We start from the raw sequence: 14294 nt of genomic DNA, 5'->3' as shown, positions 1-14294 counted from the left end.
ATGTATATACCACATTTTCTTTCTTCATTCATCACTGATGGGCACTTGGGATATTTCTCTATCTTGGCTCCTGTAAATAATGCTGCAATGAACCCGGGAGTTAGGATAATATCTCTTTGAGATTTTGATTTCAAATCCTTTGAGTACATGCCTAGAAGTGGGATTCCTGGATCATATGGTAGTTCTATTTTTAATGCCTTTCTTCTGTGAAACCTTTACATAGTGGCTGGACCAATTTACATTCCCACCAACAGTGCACAAGGTTTCCATTTTCTTCAGATCCTCATCAACATGGATGGGCCTAAAGGACATTATGCTAAATGAAATAAGTCAGACACAGGAGGAGAAATAGTACATGATTTCATCAGTCCAAGTTCCATCTGTACAAGATAAATAAGTCCTACTCATCTAGTGCACAGCACAGAGGCTCTAGCTAACAATGCTGTGTTGTGGCCAAAAGTTTGCTAAGAGGGTAGGTCTTAGGTTGAATGTTCTTAACACATGCGCACGCGCACACGAGTAATACTCCTTCACAGACACTGGAGAGAGGAGATGTACATGATACGGAGTGGCTGGGGGACCTCTAGATGGCTCAGGCACTTAAGTGTCTGCCTTCAGCTCAGGTCAAAAGCTTGAGGTCCTGAAATTGACCCTCATGTGGAGTTCCCTGCTCAGTGAAAGTCTTCCCCTCTCTCTGCTCCTTCCCTTGATGGTGCTCTCTCTCTCTCTCTCTCTCTCAAATAAATAAATAAAACCTTTAAAAAGTACATGGGTTGATTGGTGTAATGTTGGCCCATGATACTCATTATGGTTAAGGGAAATTATGACTGGACCTTCTGTTCATCCATCTCAGTTTCTTTAACTCCCCTTTCTGCTCATTCACATTTTCTGAAAATAAACCCCTTTATTCCAGAGACCTGGAATAATGGCTTCTATTGGCTTCCAAAGCAATATCTTTAGGTCCTTTCTTGTTCTGCAATGCTTTGGTTATGTTTCCAAACCTCCTCTGGCTCTCTTACACTTCCCATTGGTGCCTCAAATTCAGTTCATGTGAAATAGAACTTATCTCATTTCTTGACTCAAATCTGTTCTTTTTTTCTTTTTTTGCTGCTTTAGAGCTAATACGTCCCTAGCAGAACCAGCCCCCATGCAAGTATGTACTTTTCATGAATTAGTGCATATCACCCTCACAGTAATTCCATGTGCTACTAGAGGGTACCTCTTTTATATGTGAAGAAATGGAGGTTGGGGGTGTTCATTAACTTGCCTAAGCACACTCAGGTTGGAAAAGATGGCTTCAGAACTTGAATTCAGACCCATTCAGCTCAAATGCCCATTCCCCTCATCACTCTGCCAGTCCTGTCTTCCAGATCTTTGTGACGCCTCAACTTTTCCTGCCTCCCCCCAGTGTTCTTTGATTCTTCCCACTTCTCATTGCTATAGTCACTCATTCAGCAGTCTGTCCATTCAGCCTTGGAGAATATTTGTTCAATCTTTTCCTTCCTCTCTACTTCTAGATGTTCCTTTGTCTGCCTGTTGCTTTTAATTGCCCCTGAGCTCCCCCTTGCTACCCTTCATCCAATCTTCAGTTCATGTTACTGTCAAGGTAATCTTTGAAAATTCAAACCTGATTGTTATTGCCCTGCTCAAGAGCTTTCTAAAATACTTTTGATTGAGTAAGTTAAAATCTGAGCTCCTCAATATGGCACAGAAGGTTCTCTAAATGTATCTTCTGTCTATCTTTCCAGGCCATACCTCCCTGCCTCCTTCTCTTCACATCATCCTGTTTATACATCCTTGTTATTGTGGGAACTAGGATACACTCCATTTAATTAATCTTTTGTTTGTATAAGAATTATATCTTCATTTAACAACTACTTACTCTATTTTTAAATTTATCTAGTATACACTCTCACACACACAAGTGCATTTAAATCCTGGTGAAATCTTAATCATATTGTGTCGATGTCAATTTCCTGGGTTTAATAATGACTGTATATAGTTGAATAAGTTGTAACCAGTGAGGGAATCTGGATGAAGTGTATGCAGGCCTTCTCTGTACTATTTTTAGCAACTTCTCATGAATCTATAGTTCCCACAACTTAAAAATTTTTTTGTTTTTTTGTTGTTGTTGTTTTATTTTTTAAATGAATGCAGCATTGTGTTTTCTGCCCAGGAAGCAGAATGAGAAAAATAGTAAAACATGCAAGTACTATACCATTAAATTATTATATGATTGTATTATATGTCTCCTCTTGCCTGCTCTTTGAGCCTGGACTGTGGGGTATATGTTGGATTTCATCTTGGAAAGAAAAGCAAAATCCTTTCTGGCACTAGAACAAAGACTGGGTGTTTGATCCAGACAGTTCTACATTGGATTCCAGTTCTGCTGTTTATAAGCTAAATGAACTTGGGCAAGTCACTTAACCCTGAGCCTCACTTTCACCATAATTATAAAAAATTATGATCATATGACCTACTTCCTAGGGGGGTTGGGGATATTTAAACAAGACAATGTATATAAAAAATGTAACATACTTAAATGGGACAGAATGTATTTAGCTTATAAATAAACACACTTGACTTTTTTCTCTAAAGTTACAACAGCAAATCCTGTTGGCTCTTTTTTTTCTCCTGTTGGCACTATCTTTGAAATGTATCCAGAATCCTCCTGCTTCTCACCTCTACCTACTTCATTCCAGCTACTATTATCACCCCAGTGAGTCACTCCAACATCGTCTTAACTGATTTCCTTGCTTCTGCCCCACTACGTATCTTACCTTTAATCTGAACACAGCAGCCAGAGTTATCTCTCAGTGTATAAACAGAATCTTATTCCTCCGATTAAAATCCTCCAATGGGTTCTCTCCTTACTCAGAGTAGAAGGCAAAACTTTTGAATGGGCTTCCCATTGTCCCTGTCCTTCCCCACTTGTACCCAGCCACATACCTCTGAGATCCTATCCTCTCTCTCCCGCTCTCACACTCAGCCCTGGGATGCCCTAGTCCAGGACCTTTGTGCTGGCATTTCCTTTGCCTGGACTGTTCCTCTCCTAGATGCTTTAGTTCCACTTTGCAGCCAATGCTCAGAAGTCATTCTCATGAGGTCATCTTAAACGCCCTACTTAAACCTGCAATCCCCATCTCTTCCTCCTCTGCTGTTTTCCACATCGCTTACCACATTTAACATGCTATGTAACTTACATATTGTCTGTCTCCCCCCATAGGGATGCAAGTTCCATGAGAACAAGTTTGCTTACCACTATGACCCAGTGTGTAAAATGGTCCCTGGTAGATAGCTGGCCCTCAATAAATCTTCCAAGTGAATGAATGAATGAATGAATGAATGAATGAATTCCAGCAGAATGAACAACATGAGCACAGCCACAGAAGTGTGGAAGAACATGGTTCATTCAGGAAATTGAAAGAGGATGACTGCTACCAGAGTAGAATGTGTGTGTCTGTTTTGGGTGGGGGGGCAAGTCTGTCTTCTTCCCTTCCCAGAAAGCATCTTGAAGGATTCTCAACCCCATGCCTCCATTTCCTTACCTCCCACACTCTTCACCCTCTAACCTCTGGTTCTTTTCTCTTTTTTAAAAAAAGGTTTTATTTATTTATTTGAAAGAGAGAGAGAGAACATGAACAGTGGGGGAGGGGCAGATGGAGAGGGAGAAACAGGCTATGCACGGAACCCGATGCGGAGCTCGATTCCAGGACCCCGGGATCATGACATGAGTCGAAGGCAGATGCTTAACTGACTGAGACACCCCGGTGCCCTTCCTAGTTCTCCACCACCAATAACTTCAAGATCAACAGATCTGGTTGTCATCCTGTGTAACCCCTGAACACGATTTGTCACTGATGACTGCCCCATCCTTCTTGAAGCCCTATTTTCCTTTGATTCTCATTTCACAACACTTAGTCTTCCTCTCACCTCTCTGGATGCCTCCTCTTAATCCCTTTTGCAGGCCAAATCCTGTCCTATTCACCCATTCAAAATGCTCCCTTCTGGACTCCCTCTTTGCCAACTCTACCTTCTTCCTAATGTGTCTCAGCCATTCCATGGCTTCAGAGGTGATTCATAGGTGTGTAGCTTTAACTCACACTGTCCCTTGAAGCCCCAGATTGACTTGCCCCTTCTGTCCCAAAGGAACTTCACCTCAACATGCTCCAAACCATGCCTGTGTTCTTCCCTTACCCAGCAAACCTACTCCCCAGATTCCTCAGACATAGCCGTTTTGTCTCTTACCTTCCTCTGCCCAGAGAAGCCCCTCCTATTTTCTGGAAAACAGCTCAAATAAATGTCACTTCAATGGGGATGGCTTTCCTGAGTTTCTGATTGGGTCAAATCTCTCATTACATCATTTACTTTTTCTCCATGGCATTTACCACAATTATTTTATATTTGTTGGTGCAATTATTTGACAAAGGTCTGAACCTCACCCCCCTGCTCCAGCAAACTAGAGGCTGGGGTTATGTTATTTGTATTTACTCTTGTGTCCCCAGACTAGCACACTGCCTGGCAGATAGTAGGTGCCCAATAAATAACCATTGTTTCCATTCTAGTAATAAAAATAGTTGTAACTACAAATCACTGAGTATCAGGGATTGAAATATGCTTGACATTCATTGTCCATTTAATCCTTAAGATATTACTTTGAGTTCATATCATTGTGTTTACATACATATGTGTGTATCTATATACACATATTTACATAGAGCAATATTGTATTCTGTGTATTACATAATACGTATACACAATATCATGTATATTTAATATGGATATATACGATATACATGTATATAATACATACATGTAGCATGTGTTTCAATAGGAGTATATGAATACATATATTATACTCTGCATATGTATCTTGTTTTAAAATAAGGAAACTGAGACAAAACAGAGTTAAGTAACTATCTCAGTGTGCTCACCCAGGGGCTTGGACCCCAACTTCAGTGTCTTTTCTCCATCTATATCCTATATAGGGAAGATACACTGAAGATATACAAACACATATTTCAGGTATTATCAGCTTAATAATTTACACATGTAAATTAGGCTATTTTGCATAAACATGACATGAGTACATATGTAATTGGATCATGTAAGTAGTGTGGAGAGAACCTTAGGTGATTTTTTAAAAATGTGGCCCATTCTTTCTATGCAATGATGGTCTTCTCTGGAATTTATATTGGTCCAGGACCACATGGCTGCTGTTGCCCATTTGCGGATGATATTTCACTGTGGAAAAGGAAATTCAGACTCACCAGTTTCATTGCAATGCTGCATGTCCAGCCTCCTGATGCCCTCTAACCAGGTGTCCTCACTTAAGGAAGAGTCAACATCACCAAAGATGTTTCCATGCAGCCAGGATTTAGAGGCACCGAGGCTGAAGAGATTAGAAAAGGAATGGCGGATTCTCTTTTTCTTTCTAAATATTCTGGAGAGAAATGAAGAAATGAAAGTAGCATGATGCATAATGAATAGCAGCCACGTTTGGTTCAAAACCAAGAATTTAGTGAAAGGGATTTGATGCATAGAACCCATCTCCGTAACTCGGATCTGTGAAGCTCATTTCATTTGTTCTCTCTGTTAATCCCACAGAAGTTTCTTAAATTTCTGTGTGTTACAGGTGCCTGGATAAGTATCAAAGATACTGAGATACAAAATAAAATCTTCGGTACAAAAAGTTCACAAACCAGTACAGGAGAGAGACAAGAACTATGCAGATGAAGCTAATGACTTCATAGAGCTTATCCCACACCAGATGTCTTTCTTTGTGGTTGACATAAAGTAACTCATATTATCCTTGGAATAGCCCTGTGAGGGAAGTACTATTGTGACCCCATTTTTCAGATCAGGAAACTGAAGCACAAAAGGTTAAGGCACTTGGCTGAGGTCATATATCTAGTAAGTGGCATAAGTGGGAAGCAAACCCAGGCAGGCTGGCTCCATAGTCCCTGGTCTGCATTACCATACTAGGTAGGGGATGAGAGTTCCGGCGGAATTAACTGGAGGCTGCTCTGAGAGCATCAGGAAGGGCATTGCTGATCAGGAGTCAAGGGAGGTTTCTGAGGATAGGAGACCACTGAGCTGCAGAGGATGATCTGATCTAGTCATTGAAGAACAAGTAAGTCTCATATTGGCCCATGCTAGGAAATGAGGCTGGACAGGTAACATTAAGGCAGGGAATGAAGAATCTTGAATGGTTCTCCATTATAGTAACAGTATGTAAAGAGTTACAATTTGATGTTAAGGCAAAGGGAAACCACTGGGTGTATTAAGGGAAGGGCATGGTGAGGACACACATGTGATTTGCATTTCTGGAAGATTTTGACTACTCACCCACCCATACTCCCAGCAGCCTATCCTCTACATTATAAGAATAAATCTGGTCATTCGTCATTTGTCAATGGCTCCTCCCTACCTTCAGAACCGAAACAAACACCCTGAGCTGGACTTGAAGCTTCTCTGTTCAGTCTGTGTCTGCTCAGTCTTCTCTCCTGCCCCTCCACCCTGAGTTGATTTCTGCCAAACTGCCTGCCGTTTTCCAAATGGCACAGGGTCTCCCAGGGCTCCATGCCCATTCCATCTCTGGAAGTCTCATGTGCTACTTTTATTTTAGTTAACATCCTACATCTGTCAAGACTCAAATCAATCTTCATTATTTCTAGGAATCTTGTTTTAACCTGTTTCCCCAAATGAAATGGGCTTCCTTTCCTCATCTCCTCCACTGCATTCTGTTCAGACCTTGACCCCAACACCCATACTGCTTCAGCACATTTGTTTGTTTTCACATCAGCAGTCCTGGCCCCATATTAGTCTTTGTGCTTCCACAATAATGAGCTCTTAGGAATCATCGCCAAATGAACAAATGAACAAATGAATAACTGGTGGGAGGACCAGACTTCAGATTTTCTCATGTAATATTCTCTACTTACCTAACTAAATTCTCCTTGTAAAGAACGCTGGTCTGGGGTGGGCTCAGAGTTATGTTGCCATCTTTGTCACAGAGGAAACTGTCTTCGGTCCAAGTGTAGTATCCATTGGAGAGGAGTCTGGGACTTCGGCGACACACAAAGTGGGAGGCTGTCAGGAGATCCACAGAGCAGCATTTGAAGGAAGTGTCACCATCCAGGAAATCACAGGCAAAACTGAAGGGGGAAGAAGGAAAGTCCTTTCCACTTCCATCCACTACACCCAGTCCCACAAAAACCGCGTTTCTAGCCACGTGAAGGAAAATACCTCTTTGCATTCGTGGCTACCAGTTACTTCTGCCCCCTTAAGAATGTCACTTCGACTCTGGGCTTCGTCTCCTCACTAGCGAGAGCATTAAACGACAGGGCATTTAGTGCCTTTTTCTGTTTTAAACATGTTGATGAAAACTTTCTAATTAGTCTTTTCACCACACGATGCAACTACACCCTTGACATTAATCCATTTTCTTGGATGGAAAAATCGCAAAACAGCCTATCTGGGATGTTGGAAACTTATAGTCATCACTCCTTTTTTTTGAATAGCCTTCCAGTTGCAGTATCTTTACTCTTTCCCTGTGATTGGATAAATTTCAACCTTGCAGCCACCAGGCAGAGAAGAGTTACAGGATGAAGATGCAGTCAAAGAGATCTTTTTGGCCTTTGCCGATTTCCCTCTAGGTCAGCTGTACAAATGACCATGCAGCTGTGATTTTATATCCAGGAAAGTCTCCCATTTGGTTGGGAAAATCTCCATGTGTGTTAGGTTTGAGAAACAACCATATGCCTGTGTGATTGAAAGGCCACTTCATGCCACAAGCTCTATGGAATTTCTGATAAAGTTTTACTTAATTTTTATTTTTTTAAGATTTTATTTATTTATTTAGGAGAGAGAGCATGAGAGACAGAGCACAAACAGGGTGGGGGCAGGTCAGAGGGAGAAAGATAAGCAGACTCCCCATTGTGCGAGGAGACCTGGATCATGACCCCAGCCTAAGGCAGACACTAAACCGACTGAACCCTCTGATAAAGTTTTAAATGTAGAAACCTGTCCACAATTAATACATGCACTAAATTTAGTAAAATACTATTTTAAATGGATATTTTTTGTTGAAAACTTACTATGGGCCTGGCTCATACTTTATGCTTTATCTACTTTTCACAAACCTCCCCCAAAACTAAGTATTGTAGTCTTCAGTACACTGTAGGGAAAAAAAAATAAAACAAACCATGAGATGTGAAGGACAAATAACTCGAACACTTAATAATAGCTGGTGAGTGACAGGGCTAGGATTCGAGCCCTGGTCTATCTAACACTAAAACAAGGACTCACTCCACATGGCCGTCTCGTTCGTTCATCCTTGGTTGATGCATTTGACAATAGCAAGAGGCCTAGAATTTACAAATAAGGGCAGGTCCTAACACCAAGGCATGATTCCTTTATACCACTGGCACATTTTACAAAATGCTAGAGAAAACATCAGTGAGACCTGCATAAGGAATAAGAGAGAAGAGACAGAAAAAAAAGGAAGGAAGGAAAGAAAAAAGGAAGGATGGAAAGAAGAGACTTAATTACAGAACTTAAACAAAATGGTAGACTCGACATGTTTTTTCGGAGAACGGAATCTGGACAGCTCGGACATTGGTATAGAATCCTGTTGCTCTTATAAACCGAGATAGTAAAGTATATTTAGGAGAACCTCAATTTGAGAAAAAACAACTATTCCTCAACCTCCAACAGTTTCTCCACTCTCCAAACAATTCACATGTGCCCCCACACTCGCAGCCACCCCCTCCAAATCCATTATTAGGTTAGGCAAGTTTTCATTTTGCATGTACTTGGGACTAAAGATTTATGTCCGTACCAAAACCAGATGAGAGATAAAACTAATATTTTTAAACCAGTAAGACACAAAGGAAGACACATCATTGATTTGTCTTGAGAAAAGTCCCATAAGATACCTTGGGAAAACACATGTGGAAGGCAGTTCTCCAGTATATCTTCTCTCAGAGCCAGAAGAACCTGCATCGGCAAAGAGGAGAGAAGCACAAATTTATCCCACCTCCCCAACATGCTTGACTGCAAATAACGGAGGCGTCAAAGAAGGTATGAATAGCTCTAGGCTCAGCAGAGATTCCAACTGGTGCAGGCATCCAGTGAATCAAGACTAACACAACTTGTCACCAGGCCCTTATGGGGAGCCAGAAATAATCGAAAGGCTTCTATCTTCTGTTTCTTCTCTCACTCAACATCCTTTAGAGGTTTCTGAGTGGAGGATGAGGCAATAATAAACCATTAGCATCAAACTGACTCATGAAAAGGAGGAAGAAAGCATCTTGTGTGAAGCTGTAGAAAACCCAAATCAATGAGCCAACGTGCTGGTTATTTTCGCTTACTCAGTAATTTGAGGGATTCAATCATCTGCCCAGGCTGTCTCTCATTAGGGCATTTTAAGGCACTTTCATTGTAAAATAATGAGCAGAGGAATTAGCAGAGGAAAAAAATTAAGTTTTGTTTTATAGAAATGATTTTCCAATGTATGAAGCCTGTGAATATTCTCAATGAAAAAAAAAATCATCCATTCATTCAACTCACTTTAACCAAAGGCACAGCAACAGATTTCAGTTGGGCAAAGTACAGTTAATTAATATTCTAAACTCAAGCGGGATTTTATACAGCAACGTGTGAACACTTCTAATAGGTTCAGTGAAACTTGATTCCACTGTGGATGATTAATATCTAAGACAAAGTTTAGGCTTTCAGATGGGGCTGGTTGATGTGTAAGGAGTAAATTGTAGGTGTGTGTGTTGGGGGAGGGGTTAGAAGCAGGGCTTGGGGAGAAAATGACTAGAGGAAGGAAGAAACTTGAAACCACTACCGTTTTAACAACGCCCTTACTTCCTGCAAGTAGCTATCAAAATCATTCAGTATTTTTTTATAGACAGTTTTGCATCTTAATAGTAGCTGATAAACAATCTCCTTTCACATTTATGCACAGGCATCTAAAAAATCAGTGATTTTTTTTTCTACTAGAAAGACAAATACCACATTTCTCTCAAGGAAAGAAATGAAGTCAAAATCATTGCCAAAGTGAACACTGGCACTTACGAAGCACAAGCTACTGACAGATGGTTAATGGTATGAGTATCAGCAAAATCAAAGCAAGGAAATTGCTAAAAGAAGTCTAATCGTTCAAAAGATAATTGCGCATAGCAGTTCTCCTACATTTACTTGCCACTGGTGTTGACATCAGTTGAGATATTCGGTACATCTTGGGAAGCCTGCTTGTTCAAACTTCACAGATTTTTCTGAAAGAGCCATGAAAAAAAAGGTGGATTATATATTAAAAATAGAAAAATCATGCCAAAACAGATGGCATCTACTAATTGCACCAGTCAGACTTGTTTACCGAATGACACGAGATTTTGGACTGAAGGAGGAGACTGGAACCAGTGACCACTGAGATTGTGTCTGCATCTACGGTTTTGTACTATTTCCCGTTGTCTGTCTGAGTGCATCCAAAATAATCTTGTTCTGTAAATAAGAACAGCATTTTATTTGGGAAAGCTAGATTTATGCAGTTGATCTGTCCTCAAAATAAATAATGCAAGTGAATTATTTGATTAAGAAATCAGAAAAAGGTTGGGTTTTGTAGAGCCCTCTAAATAAGTATATTTGTAGTTTTGTCACCCAATGCACATCGCCCTCATTATCAAGTTTCAAGCAATGCCTGGAGACTGGTGTTGGTCTTTTGTGCAACGCCTCGGACCACTGACAGGTAGTCATAGCAAGGGCTGGCGGTCTTTCATAGACACCGTCAGCCTGGACATTCTCAAGCAGCACAAGAGTGCACTTAAAATAGCCTGCCACCAGGCAGATTTCAAAATGCAGCTCTCAGGAACATATAAATTTACTTTCTCAATTACAAATTTAAAATACATCTAAGTGTGTAAATTATGTAGACTTTGATCATATACCACTCATCTCATGGATCTATCTGCTGTAGTCTATGACACTTTCTACACATCGCTATCCTAATAGCCTTGAAAGGTAGGACTAAATTCTTTCCTAACCTACGACCTCTTTCCACGTTTTTAAAATGTGATAAATGGTAATGGGTTGTTTTTGTGGCTGTCATACATTAAATCAAACCAGGATAATCCTACAGCTCCAAACGGATTCTTTCAATAAATTAGAGGCAACACCTAGATCCTAGGTTTAGAGACCTTTAGAGAAGTCAGGAGAACTTTCTGGCATTCATTGGAAGATCTCTAAATCAAAGCATACATTTATAGATTTTCATTTGGAATATAAAATAATATTGCTTGCAGCATAATATAATAGTTTGCCACCATCCTTTTGATTTTTGATCAATACCATCTCAAAGGTGCAGCCCCAATCATACCATGTTAGCTTTCCCCAAGTGTTACGTTAAATTTTAAACCAACAAGTCCTGTGGCAGAAAGCAAGGTTTTACTGCTATCTCTTGCAAATATTTATATCGAACTACAGGCAGTATACAGTTAATCGAGTATTAGTAACACGAAAAAAGCCTTCAGTAACAGCTCTAAATCTTTTCAAGAAACAGATTCTGTCTACCAGTTCCATCAAAGTAACACATCTGTTCTGCAAAATAATCTGTCCATACATGTTCCTTTAAAGGGAGTTCCCACTTTCTTCTTCTTAGTGATAAATAGAAGAATTACTGACGTGCAAAGTTTCCTCGGGTCGACAGTGAAATCCAGGACTTAGCAGTTCTTCAGCTGAAAATCATGTCAGAGTGTCAACAGGTGCACACAAGTCTTGTAACGAAGAGCAATTCAATTCTCTCCTAACAGATGCCTGCGCACATCACGGTGTACAGGCGTTTGCAGAAAGTTTTGTCTTCAGTGGCCTCTTGTTCTTTCGGCTGCTTCCTAGGATAAAGGGGCATGTAGTTCTTGAGAAAGTCAGCTTTATAACTGCTCTTGTTTTCTTTCAAAAACAGCCTGCGTAACCAGAGACTGAGAGGCAGGATGAGGTCACACTTCCTGTTGGGTTCTCATCAGTGGCATTCACACCCAGGAGTATGGTGAAGACTCAGAATAGTTCCCTGGACCGGCAACAGGGGACAAATCAGGCCAACTGGATGTAGGCTGGTCATTCGAGGGATGCTTTTCTGAGCTACCTCTGCACCCTTGCTGTGAGAATATAAGAACTGCCAGAGAAGCAACACTTCTTGCTTGTCATCCTCTGACCCTTTCCAGTATAGTAGCGCATAGCTGTGCTCTGCCCAAATCAATTAAGCTTATTGGTGATAACGCACTGATGCTATTAAATTCAGCATACTATTCAATACCAGGAACTGGATTTTGTGAAAATGTCTGTAGTGGCAATACGTCGATTCACCAAAGGTTGAGATTTACAGGAAACTCTATGGGTTCCATTTTACATTTTACATTTTATATTTATATTTTGGCTGAACTCAAAGATTTTCCTGCTATTGGTGGGTTCCTAGAAATCTCTACTATTGTAAATAATATATATATGTAGATATATATATATATACTAGCAACACTAAGGTGCTTTGGATATGGAAAGGGTGTGGGTTTTGGAGTTGCACAGACTGAGATTCAAACTCTGTCCACCTACCAGCTGTGTAACCTTGGATTTGTGACTTAACCTTTTTGAGCTGCAATTCTTTCAATTATGAGTAATAATACACATTTTGCAGAATGCCTTGGGGAATGAAATGAGATAAAAGAAATGAGAAATAGGTGAATCATCAGCTCAAATGTCCGAGATATGTTCCTTATTTGCTTTCTGGAAATCAGTTTTTCTTCTGAAGCCCCAGTTGGTCAGCCTGGCAGTAATGTTAATTTCATTCTTTCTTGAGGTTCCATTTTTCTCTGTGGTTATGCCAAAGGCGGGATCTTCTGTACAACACGCCCTGAGCTGCAGAAGGTGTTGGGGGAGAGTGCATCTATTCTGTGGTAGACAGTTTGCAAAGATGGCCCTCAAAGAGCCTTGTGTGATCCCCTCCCCTTCAGTGTGGGTTGAAGCGAATAACTTGCTTCTCCTGTGTAGATGAGACACAAGTAATGGGTTGTACTCCCATAATTAGGTTGCAAAAGACTATGACTTCTGTCTTTTTGGCCTCTCTATTAACTTCTAGGCTTACACAATTTGATGAAGCAAGTGGCCATGTTGGAGAAGCACACAAACAAGAATCTGAGGGGTTGTCTCAAATGACAGGGAAGGACTGAAACCCTCAGTCCAATAGCTGGGAATCCAGCCAACAGCCACACGAGTGAGCTTAGGAGTGGCTCTTTCTCCAGGTGAGCCTTGAGATGATGCTAGCTCCAGCCAATACCACGAATCCCCTTTCCCGAAAGTCTGACATCAAAACGACTTTAATTTTTGGTCTATTCTTTCACTGATCTGGAACATATTGGGAACTCATTAATGATCATAATCATTGCTCATTTTATGGAGCCTTACTGTTTACCAGGCACTGTTCTACTTCCTTTACATATAGTAGCACATTTAATCCTCATACCCACTCCACGCGGCAGGTTCTGTTATTATCTTCATTTTACAGATGAGAAAACTGAGGCACAAAGAGTTCAATTCTTTGCCTAAAGTCATACAGCCAGTAAAGGGTGAGCTTGTAAATCCACAATTCTAATCTGGGATTTTTAGCCTGTAAGCAATAGCAATCACCTCAAACATGTTCGAGCATTCCCTATGAACCAGGCACTGTACAAAATACTATGGTGTTTGCAATCTTGTTTAAACCTCATGCAGCCCTAGGAAATATTATCCATGTGCAGGATGGAGGGTTAGGAATTTAGATAATTCTCTCAGCACTATGAAGGGTCAGAGCCAGAATTCCAGCCCTGCGGTTTCCTCTTTGCTCTCCTCTCCTCAGACCCACTTGCTTCCTTGCTATTCCTTAAATGCCAGACTCATGTCTGCCCCAGAATCTTTGTGCTCACTCTGTTCTCTGCCCAGAATATTCCCCAATAGTCACAGAGTTTTCCTCCTCACCTCCCTTGGCTCTTGACTCAACTGTTTTGGTCACTTACTAAATTGACCTCCACACAATTTCCTTATTCTTCCTCTTGCTTTATTCTTCTCCTTAGTACTTCTCACTATGTCATATACCCCAACATTTATTTTTTTGTACTGATAAAAATATTCTTCAGCCAGACTGTAAGCTTTATGAAGGCAGAGTTTGGTCACTTTTCTTCATTTCTGCAGACCCAGTATGAAAAATACTACCGGCCATATAAGAGGTTATCCATTAATATCTGTAGGATCAATGAATAACTGAA

General features: G+C 40.6%; 1 protein-coding gene across 4 annotated transcripts in view; it reads right to left on the bottom strand.

Moving 5' to 3' along the window:
* The window catches only part of TMEM71 (transmembrane protein 71), a 40617-nt gene extending 28702 nt beyond the window's left edge, over window positions 1–11915 (bottom strand). For 3 of the 4 annotated variants that reach the window (XM_046003439.1, XM_046003515.1, XM_046003653.1), the window contains exons 1-6: window positions 11689–11915; window positions 10388–10512; window positions 10204–10286; window positions 8940–9000; window positions 6945–7157; window positions 5271–5443 (exon numbers count right to left, since the gene is read on the bottom strand). In XM_046003439.1, the coding sequence (XP_045859395.1) occupies window positions 5271–5443; window positions 6945–7157; window positions 8940–9000; window positions 10204–10249 (493 nt within the window). In that variant the 5' untranslated portion in view covers window positions 10250–10286; window positions 10388–10512; window positions 11689–11915. The remainder of the gene's footprint in view (window positions 1–5270; window positions 5444–6944; window positions 7158–8939; window positions 9001–10203; window positions 10287–10387; window positions 10513–11688) is intronic. The other variant, XM_046003596.1, reaches the window with a different exon arrangement.
* Between the last annotated feature and the right edge of the window lie 2379 nt (window positions 11916–14294).

Source organism: Meles meles, chromosome 1 (assembly GCF_922984935.1).
Source record: "Meles meles chromosome 1, mMelMel3.1 paternal haplotype, whole genome shotgun sequence".
Taxonomy (NCBI): domain Eukaryota; kingdom Metazoa; phylum Chordata; class Mammalia; order Carnivora; family Mustelidae; genus Meles; species Meles meles.
Note: the sequence above shows the minus strand (reverse complement) of the source record. Positions and strands in the feature narration are given on the sequence as shown.